Source organism: Ananas comosus, linkage group 24, assembly GCF_001540865.1.
Source record: "Ananas comosus cultivar F153 linkage group 24, ASM154086v1, whole genome shotgun sequence".
Lineage (NCBI taxonomy): Eukaryota > Viridiplantae > Streptophyta > Magnoliopsida > Poales > Bromeliaceae > Ananas > Ananas comosus.
In genome coordinates this window covers 1,778,732-1,789,541 of record NC_033644.1, presented here as the reverse complement: position 1 = coordinate 1,789,541, position 10,810 = coordinate 1,778,732, and the positions used below count along the sequence as shown (strand labels likewise).

Here is a 10,810-nt window from a genome sequence, read left to right as displayed (position 1 = left end):
TGTTTTGAGTTCTAAACTCAATTTTCTATTTTAAATTTCAATCTAAATTTTATTTTAAATATTTTTCGAATTATTAACACTTCCTCCATTTCAGATAAACAATAAAGATAGGAATCAACTATTCCCATTCCAATTGTTATTCTAATCCAAACATCTACAGGAGATTCATAATTTCATCTCTAATTCCAGCTCATTCTGATTCCGATTCCTATTATGAATCAAATGTGTCATGAGAGTTCTTTGTTAGTATAATAATATCTTCACTTAATCACATAAATTTGGGCATTATCATGTATCATGCATATATATCACATATGATTTTCATACATATTAACATACTTCCTATTATGATAAGCTTATCATGGCATTGTATTTGTAGTTATTTTGCCTTACTAAACCCTAGTGCATCTCTATTTAAGAGACCCTGACACTATGGCAAGTATCAAGAACAAAAACAACTCTTTTCTTTAATATTTAACTTTTCAACTTCAAACTTTCTTAAATGGAAAAGACATCATTAGGATAATGAAAAAATAGAAATTAATCCTTGCTAAAATGAATCAAATGTATACCTTTTCCTCATGCCTAACCCAGCCTATAGCAGTTCTCCTTTGAAAGTGGTAATATTTTTTCTCTGGGGAAGCTTAAAAATAAGGCATAGCACATCTGTAGTTTACTACCTGTGATTCAAAGTATAACACATTACCTCCTTAAGACCTCTGTTTAAGCTTTTCATAAGAACATGCAATTCAAGAGAACAACAAAGTGGTACACTTTATAAACCATGGAATAGTAAAGCGCAAATAACGGTGCGATAAAGTGCTACATTTTGCCCTCCTAGGTTTATAAAGTTTAGAATTTTGCTACCCTTTTGAATGGCAGAACCTGACAGAAAACTAAAACAATAATCATAAGCGGACAAAGCGCTGTATTTTGAACCACGGGATAGTAAATTCGCGAATGTGCTATGCCATGATTCATTGGGGGACTTTTGAAGTTTCACCTTTCTCTTTTGAAGTGTTCTTCTGATCTTCCGCTTTTTATTCCTTTTATTCATGCTAATTGTTTAGCTAACTAAGAATGCACAATTCAATCCTAATCACACTATTATGTCATAGAACTGCAAGCTCAGAATTTTGAATTTTAGAAAATTCAGAAAAAGCAAAGTCAAAATTAGAATTTCTCAGTTACAAGAAAGTCAGAATTACCGATCCTCAGATTTGATCGAAACTCCCTTGTACATCTGGACGCGCTCTCTCAAGGCGTCTCGCCGCGGCCTCGCCACCTTATTGTTCGGGTCGAAAAGGAGCACCTCTTCGAATGCCCTCAGCGCGGCTCTCAAGTCTTTCTTCCTCTCATACGCATCGCCGAGATTGTTCCAAGCCGTAACGTACCCGGGTTGGAGCTTCACTGCTTTCTCAAACATCATTATTCCTTTGTCAAGCTTATTATCGCGGACATAGCTGACTCCCAGCGCATTGTACACCTGTTCAAAACTCACCAGTGTTCAGTTTGTTCTGAATCAACATAGCAAGAGTACACGGATGCTTATATTTTTCAGCATATCCACTATGTAACTTCAAATTTACTAGAAAAGTAGTATGTGCAAAATGCAAATATACTATTACATCAGCATAAAGTGATCGAAGAGACTAAGAGAGTCGCCTGTATAACTTGTATTGTGATCATGTTTAAGTAAGCATTATTATTATTATTATTATCCCCATGATTTTTAAGTACACGGACCTCATTTGGCATTCAGGATTAGATTGGAAACAATAAGATAAAAGAGCAATACTAGGGGAGAAGAAGTGTTTAGTGAGTCGGAGGTGTCACGGGATCATAAAGAGTAGAAACAGGGAACAGGTCGGGCAGAAAAGAATATTTCAAATCCAATCTTGTTTATTAGCAGCATCTCGTTTGCGATTAACAAAATCGACGGAAAAATTTGATCCAATTTGATTCCTCTCATGAACCTCGATGCCTTTTTGAGTCACTAAATGACCCCTCCTTTCCCAACATCGCACTCATGTCTTATATTATCCAATCCAATCCAATCCAGTCCTGTGTGTCAAATGGGTTCATGATGAATCATCATAAAATTTCAGTACATAAATCTTGACCAATCACGCTGCTAGACTTGTAAATAGGATTAACTGAGAATGGAAGAAGAAATCAAGTCACACATGATGTGGATTCTCATCACATCTTATGAGAATTAATGGAAAGTTTTCAAAGAGGATGATGTTGTAGCTTTTAAAAACTCTGCATGGGCAATTGATCTTAATTCAATCAGGCATTGTTACAGAATACAAATAAAAAGAATTATCCGGTGCCTTAAAAACTCTTCAACCAATCTATTTTAGGTGGACTCTCGAGGATCATCTCAAGAGTTTCTGCCACCAGTTCATAAATTTGATGGTGTACCTGCGAATTCACTTTTGTAAAAGACCAACAAACTTCTATCAGCTTTATACATGCTTGAGAGATTATGTTAGTGTAGCTTATAATAGTGGAAGTGAGATTATTGAATAGTTGTCTCTTCATAAAATAGTTATTCTTATGAAAAGATTCGTCTTTTCATTTGATGTAAAGATGTCCCTTCAAGAAGAGATATATTTCTTCACGAAGAGATGAACCTTTTGTGAAAGAATATGTCTTTTCGTTATTTGTGAAAGTACGTGTCCTTTTGTGAAAGAATATAACTTTAAAAGTTGTCCTTTCATCATAACCAGTCACCTCCTATAAATAGGAGATGTTTGAAGGCTTCAAGAATAACATAATCAATCCTTTCTCCTTCCTAATTTTTCATATTGATTCTTAAGAGAGAAGTTCTTAAGGGAAAGTCTTCAAAAGTGTTGTTTGCAGTCTTTCAGCGGTCTTGTTGTATCCTGGAGGTGATTTGTCGGTAACCCGACAGCATACATTCGAGTGGGGGCAAATATCACCTTAAAGAAAGTGAACTTACACGCCTCAAGACCATAATTTACTTTATCTCCATTCATATTCCCCAACAGATTATCAGTTCAACCGCCTAACTAGAATAGCCATTGCATCAAAGATTCAAAATTACGATGAATTTGAAAAAGTTTTTGATTTGAGTAGAATGATCTAATCAGAACTTTTGAAGAAAGGTTACAGCGAAATGTGGGTTAGGTAATTGAGGTCATTTTCAAACTAGTTATACTTCAATTATTTTTACAGATAACATGGGTACAGATTACCTGTAGAAAAGGAGGAAAAAAAAAAAGAAAGCTAAGGATACTATTTTATTAGAGCAAGTCCTTACCTCTAAGCCCTTAAAAATTTCCTACTCTCCTATTCAATCTGTAAACCCTACTTGTGTCACGTCCCGATGAGCCATTCTCAGTTTGTCACAAATTAAGTAAAATCATAATGAAGTGCAGAGAAAGTGAAAATGCAAATCATAAGTTATTATTCATTGTGGAGTGTAAAAAAGAATTTCTTAGTACTGACGCTATCTAACCAATTCCACTGATTCTTTATTAATGTTATAAAAACTAGGAAGGCCTAATATATTCTCTAGATAAGCTCCTTTTAGGAAATTAATATGCCTTTCGAATTCTTTTGACTGAAAATAGGTTCACAACTTCAGTGAAAATATGTTGAGTAATTCACTCAAGAAGAGATCTTCATTAGCAACCACTTACTAGCAATGCTTTTGAAAAACTAGGAAGAACGGGACCATGCAAACATGAAATCGCCTCGAGATAAACAAGCGTCCAACTATTTATATAAAAAAAATTAAAGATATGGGGCATCACTAAAACTGAGAGTTATTAACCATGATAACGATTGTTAATAAATAGATAGGATATGTGATTCTTACCTGTGCTAGGTCTTGGTCATCCCTATCCCATTTCTCGATTGCTTGCAATAAATATTTTGTAGCAGCAGGATAAAATTTTCTCCTGAGCATGACAGCACCAAGCTCAAAACACTCCGTGGCAGTCGCATCGCCACTCCGTACTTGTTCCTCAAGTGTCGAATTGCGAGTAAGAGTTATCAGCATATAATACAAATTTAAGATCATCCAGATCCAGTCCAAATGCAATTTGAAAGACTAATAACCAGAAACACTAATGACATTACATACACTCAAAGGACGACAAAATAATGAGAGGGGTGCCAGGGAAGACATCCATCGTTTGTACAAGATGTAGTTTTTCTCATTCTTACATGGTTCTTCATTATCAGTCTACAGATATCTAAATATCTAATGTGGGATCAGATTAAAAATAGGGCTAAATAAGACTTTTTGGCAATATTGTGCCTATCATTGGCAGTTATAACCTACATAATCTTTTAAATTACTAAAGAGCCAATTTATCATAGACAGCAAAATATATAGCCAATTAATTTGAAACACACTTCAATTTTGGCACATAATCTCAGCATAATAAAAAATATAACGAGTGAAAAGTAAACAACAGCTCTCTTTAACAAAACAATAGGTCTATAAATACAAAAAGAATAAAATAAAAAAGCAAAACAGAAAGACACAATAAAAGCGCATATATAATGAAACATATCTAACCATCTATGAACTTTAATTTGTTGCATTAAGGGCCTCAAACTTTTGAAATATTCCAAATTCAGTCCAGCTGCCAGCTTCCATTGTTCAAAGAGAGAGAATTCTAACATAGCAGGCCAAGTAACTGCTTGTGAGTTCGTAACTTATCTGCGCGACTCAAAAGTGTTGGCTTAAATGGGCCAGCATCCTGCCCTGTGGCGGGAGGCCATGTGGGCCGAATCATGTTTGAAATGGCGTGAGGCTAGGTTGGGCCGAGTCATGTTCGAAGTGGCGTGAGGTGGGCCGAGTCACAATCGAGACCTATGGGCGCTGTTTCTGTACGCTTTAAGTGAATTGGTTGCGTATTTCTAACTGCTCGAGATTTTGGAATTAATGGTTAGCGCCAACGATCCGACAAAAAGTCCCCTCGGTTTGCATCATTAGCTACTTCAATCTTAATTAGTGTGGTAATCATGAAAAATAGTCGTTAAAAATAGTAATCTACACTCTACAGGTTCAGGAACAGCGACTTGGCATGCTATGTCAAATTTCGGCTTTTCTGCATGATGGATGCAGACAACAGGACTTTAACTTGGAATGTGACTAAATTTGGAATGTTTCAAAAGTTCAAATACCCTAGTGCAACAAATCAAAGTTTAGGGACCAAAATGAATTCAAGCAATAGTTTAGGAATTGATGGTGTAACTTACCCTTAATTTTCAACTATGGCATCATTTAAGTGTGTTTCTTGTTCATATATGATTCATTTCAAACAACTAGCTAAATGTTCCTTGAAAAAAAAAAAAAGAAAAGCTTCCAGCAGCTTACCTGCAATTCTTTAGCAGAAAGATCAAGCTCTCGACGAACAAGAACCTGACGAATGACAAAGAAGGTTCCAGCTCCAAGAAGACCTAATAATATGAGCAAATAAGACAGCTGTATTCCCAGCTCAAACAACTCCCCAATCTCATAAACCATGTCTATCTTCACTCCTTCGCTTGATTGCGCTAGTTGTGTGAAACCCAGCCATGACATCACGCCACATGGAAAAGCAGAAAATCGCAGTGACAAACTGCTGTGACTCTCCGTCTCGTCGTTAAAAGATAGGTCCTTGAGAGCTTCTGATAGAATGAAAGAACATATGTCAAGATTGGCATAATGGTTTCAAGTAGAAAGTTAGAATAATTTAATCAAACATTATTCAGATTTAAACAGAGTACATAATCATTGCAGAAAATGATTCAATATTCTCAAAGAAAGGACATACGTATCAGAGGATTCTAACTTTTCTTTATAAACAAATAATTCTATAAATAAATGTAAAATCGGAAAACAGCAGGATAACAATGAACTTTTTTAAAAAAAAAATTATCCGATGACTAATAAATACCCTGAAATAACAAAGGAATTAGTAATTCAACAGAAGCAAATACGGAATAATGGAAGATTATAGATTTATTTCTTGAGTGATGTTCGTTGAAAATAAAAAGGGACCAATCTCTGTGTCAAAAAAAAATCAGTATCCTTATTTTGGATGCCTTCCCAATATTTTCCAAGGAGATATGCTCACTGTCAAGATGAATCAGTTTCCTTATGTAATAGGCAAATATGCTGTTATGTCCAAATTAATTAAGATTCGACAGGATTTATCAAGTAGAAACTCCTACGTTTGTCACACCAGAAGCAAATATAGTATGAGAAAAAGTTAAAAACATATATCTTCAATCGAAAGTAAACCATACAAAGCTTATAACCATGTGAAAGATGGACCGTACCGTCATGGTACTTTGAGATCGAACCTCTCATCTCTACTTCTGTACTACTAACCTGCCTTTTCAGCGAAGAAGAACAGAAGATCAAATTAAAACAATTAGTGATGAAGATCGAAGTTTTTAACTTTGTCTCACATCAAGTGATTTCGAAAGTACATTTCATACAATGAAAGAGTCTCAGCAAACCACAATAAAGAAAGAAAAGTCAACACAAGTGGAAACCTGGTAGGAGGATAGCATACACATAATGCGAGTTACAGATTTAGATTTGTTCCAAGGATGCTCGTTCTAGGCTTTTAACCAAAGAATAAGTTACCAAAATACAAATGGCAAAAGATTTTTGCTATCCCTCTCCGTAGAGGATGTCTCCCATCACATTGATGAGTTGATAGACCATAACATCATAAACTCTTATGTCACTGAAGCTACAGCAAAATACTCACAAACAGGAGAAACAAGACTTACCCCATCTGAAGGGAATTAGGCTAAAGCGATTATGTGATCTATCAAACTTGACAAAGCTACATGATTAATCCAGTTAACTCCAGTACGTAATTATCTAAACTTGCAATGACCACAGACTATATTACTGATCATTTGGTATATCTTCGTCAAATTATCCCTTAAACATGCAATCACCACAGACTAATATTAATGAATTTCTAACACTGCTCCAGATGTAGTACATCGAGGCATATATCAGTATAAAGCATTAGAGAAAACCAAAATTTCCTAATCATTCGAGGGAAGCAGGTGACGATTCTGTTACATTTAGCTTTGAAAAGTTCTAAATGTATTATTTTGACGCATTTTATTGGATAATTTTTCACGTTTTCGTCCAGATGCATTAGAGAAAAACACATCTTTTGACTCTTCCTCACTTCCTACTTCAAACTTTTCACGTTCAAAAGCAGAAATAAGTACCTTTACGACGATACATACATGCATACCTTTACAATTTCAAGACTAAGATGTGGTTGAGCATTGAGATCTTGCGCAGCACGTGCTAGAAATTTCAGCTTCCTCTGCATAGAATTACAATAAAATATTAAGGAAACTGGCTCAAAAGAGATAGGTATTCTAGCAGACAAAAGTAATTGCAAATTACAATCTAGAATCACGTCCTATCAGATGATCCATTGGTTAACATGATATCAGAACCACTTCTAAACCCCTACCACACATGAGGTCAGGGATTCAATCCTTATCATGTTTAATGGATTAAATCCCCTATTAAAATCTAATAGGCCGAATATATATATATATATATTATAAGTCTATGCAACGTATATTTCCATCATGCAGGATAACAATCATCATAAAAGTTAGAATAATTATATAATCTTCTCTATATGTAAAATCTTACAGTAAGGCCCTGTTTGGATGCATGAATATCTTGTTCGGTATATCACCTTAATTTACTTAAGAAGATTATACATTTGGATGACGAGAAGTGTGATCAAAGTTTAGAATGGAATGTCATATTAAACCTTCAAGTCATTTTTTCAGAATAAAATAAATCATCTCGTAGGTGAAATATGTTATTCTATCAAGTCATGAATAGCAAAGCCTTTCAAGAAGTAAAAAATCAAACTTTCAACAAGTTATCCTTGGAGACCTAATTCTGACAATCAAACAGGACCTAAATTTCAACAAAGATAGAAGGCAAAACTCTTTGGTACCCCACCCTCAACCACAGTCCATTTTAAATTAGACCACTGATCTATTTTTTTATTTTCTTTTTTGGATTGACATTACTTAACTATAAATTATAAATTTTGTTTAAGTTTAGCTAGCAGTGATCATGTTAAATTCAGTTGCTCTGAACTCTTCTCTCACCTGATGGAACTGCAGATTTTGTTAAAAAACGTATCAACAACAGTTATAGGCTAAATTATAAAATACCCCCTTGCACTTTAGGCCCTTAGCCCCTGTAGTTTGCTATCATTTCAAACAGATCCGAACACTTGGGAATTCCGTTGGATTAAACTGTAGAAGTTTGTAGAAACAAATGGACAGATGGAGTTAGCGATAATTAATGCTATAGAATTATATAAATTGAATAACATTATTCAATAAACTATCATATATATATATATATATATATATCAAACTAGGCTGGTATACTATCCGTGCTACCAAGTTGTTTTCAATGATGCAATTTCCAAATCGACGATCGGCTCCGCTAGACTTGATCTACACTATTGAAAGTATTTGAAAACTAAAGTTCATAATTTTTCGACATCATTTGGCTAATGATCAAAAGGTCTCAAAATTTACAATTTTAATGGTTGATATGATGCGTTTGTGAATTTAATAGTTTAAAACAATCCAAATCTGATGAAGTTTTTATAGAAAATTCTTTTCACTATTTAGAGTAAAATCAGTACCTCTGATTTTAAATTGAAGTCTTTTATCATTATTTTTTATGAGATTTTTATTTTCAGTCGTTCATTTTTAGACTACTTGTTTGATAGGTAAATGATGTCGAAAAATTATAAAACTTAGTTTCTAAATACTTTCAATAGTAAAGATCAAATTTAACAGAGCCAATCGTTGATTGGGAAGCTGCATTATTGAAAACAACTTGGTAACACGAAAGCCTCCGAACTACCGATAGTATACCAGCCGGACTCTCTCTCTCTCTCTCTCCCTCCCTCCCTCCCTCCCTCTCTATATGTATATATTGTTGAATGTATAAAACTAAAACACTATCCCATATTACTTAATATGAGTAAAAGAGTAGCAGATTCTGCATTTGAATCCCATCAAGCTCCTAATTGATGCAAGCTATAATCGGTGTTGAGAGGGAAGAAGCTCAAGGATGAAAAGAGATGATATATGAAGAACAAATTATTCGACAAAGACGAAAATATATTAATCAACTCTCAAAATTTCCGATTACATTAACCGAGCATCACGGTTATATAAAGAGGCGATATTGGACTCCTACTAGATGAAGATAATAAATTCTGATATATCTCTAAACTTACTCAGATTAGAAATAATCAAATAATCAGACTCAAAATGAAAAAAATTAAGAACATTTTCCGAATTAACCTAAAAATGCAAAACGGAGGCCGAAACAATTGTATTTGGGTCCCATACTTGGCTGGAACGGTTTCGTGGTTCGACGCGTAGATCTCGAAAAGTGTTTTCCGAATTAGGTTGCACGCTGAAATTAGATACCGGAGAGAAAAATTATGGCCATTTAAAGATTTCTCATGCCAATAGTAAAAGCGACCGAACTCAATAGAAGTTTTGGCTTGGTTTGGTTGAGTCACGTTTTTCTGAAAAACTCTAAAGACATGTTTGGTTCATGATCGGAATAGAAATGAGAAATCGAATTGCATTGCTTTAGAATGAAAAATAGAATGACGAATCATCCAAAAATATTTGGTTCATTATTGGAATGGAAATCGGAATGAAAATTTAAAATTTTTGAGAGAGGATTTTAATTAAGAGGGAGAAAAGTGATGAAGGGAGAGGAGGTAGATGTTGATGAAAGTGGATTTTGAATAGTTTACTTTAGAATGAGCCAATTCGGAATTCAAAGCCGGATTGGATCATAAATGGATTTGATCATTCCCATTCCGGAGTAGAATGAAAATTGGAATCCGATTTCTATAAAACAAACGGCAACTATCGAAATCAATAAATTCCATTCTGATTCCATAGTCTAAAATAGGTGAACCAAACATACCCATATACTAAATTGGCCGCATCACTAACCTTATTCAATTTCCTCCCATTTAAGACATGACACGCCGTTCTTTCCTATGTGAAGTTTTTAGAGAATAACGATTGCTTCATATTTTACTAAAACGTTGGAAAGCGAAAACAGTAGCACAAGAAGAATGATTCGTCTTTTCTCACAGGATTGAAGAAGGTGGAAGGAGTTAAGTCGGACGGCGGAGAGGGGCGAAGGAAGCTCATTCCGGGCGGCGCGTGGGAGCTCTTTCGGACGGGGAGCGCCGGCGGGAGAGGGCCGGAAGGGAGGAGAGCAAGAAAAGCCATCGGAGAAGGAAGGAAGGAAGGCAGGCTGCGGTGGAGAGAGAGGGGGGGCGGCGAAGGAACTCAGCAGTCAGCAAGGGGGGCCGTACCCACTGCCGACAGCCATCATCATCCGATTCTCACGCGCAGGGCTGTCAGCTCCCTCTCCCTCTCTCTCTCTCGATTCTCACGCGCAGGGCTGTCAGCTCCCTCTCCCTCTCTCTCTCTCTTTCCCTCGCTCCGGCAGCTCGCTCCCTTTTGTGTGTGGAGTGTGTGGATAAGCCAAGCCGCTTCTCTTACTTTTTTCCTCTTTCTTATGTCACGGTTACAGTTTTTTTTTTTTTTTTTTTTTGGGGGGGTTNAATTTTACATTTTTTTATTTTAATATTTTATAATTTAAAATATATTATTTTTATATTCTGTGAATTTTTTTCTTTTTGTTATCATTCTCATTAATATTTTGTTAAATTATATATATGAAAAAACTACAGATACTACACTTAGGTTTATC

General features: G+C 35.3%; 1 protein-coding gene across 3 annotated transcripts; it reads right to left on the bottom strand.

The window, feature by feature from the left end:
* LOC109728697 (uncharacterized protein ycf37) lies at nt 441-10,601 on the bottom strand. 3 transcript variants are annotated; one of them, XM_020259175.1, is made up of 7 exons: nt 10,183-10,601; nt 7,249-7,331; nt 6,310-6,365; nt 5,363-5,655; nt 3,851-3,997; nt 1,209-1,486; nt 441-680 (listed from the first exon to the last, which is right to left on the bottom strand). In XM_020259175.1, the coding sequence occupies exons 1-7, from the start codon at nt 10,321-10,323 to the stop codon at nt 677-679; spliced, it is 1,002 nt and encodes a 333-aa protein (XP_020114764.1). In that variant the 5' UTR covers nt 10,324-10,601; the 3' UTR covers nt 441-676. The 3 variants fall into 3 exon arrangements, with proteins under 3 accessions (XP_020114764.1, XP_020114765.1, XP_020114766.1); XM_020259176.1 differs by lacking the exon at nt 441-680 and having other exon boundaries at nt 1,011-1,486; nt 6,310-6,361; nt 7,257-7,331; nt 10,183-10,600; XM_020259177.1 differs by lacking the exons at nt 441-680; nt 10,183-10,601 and having other exon boundaries at nt 1,011-1,486; nt 7,257-7,331.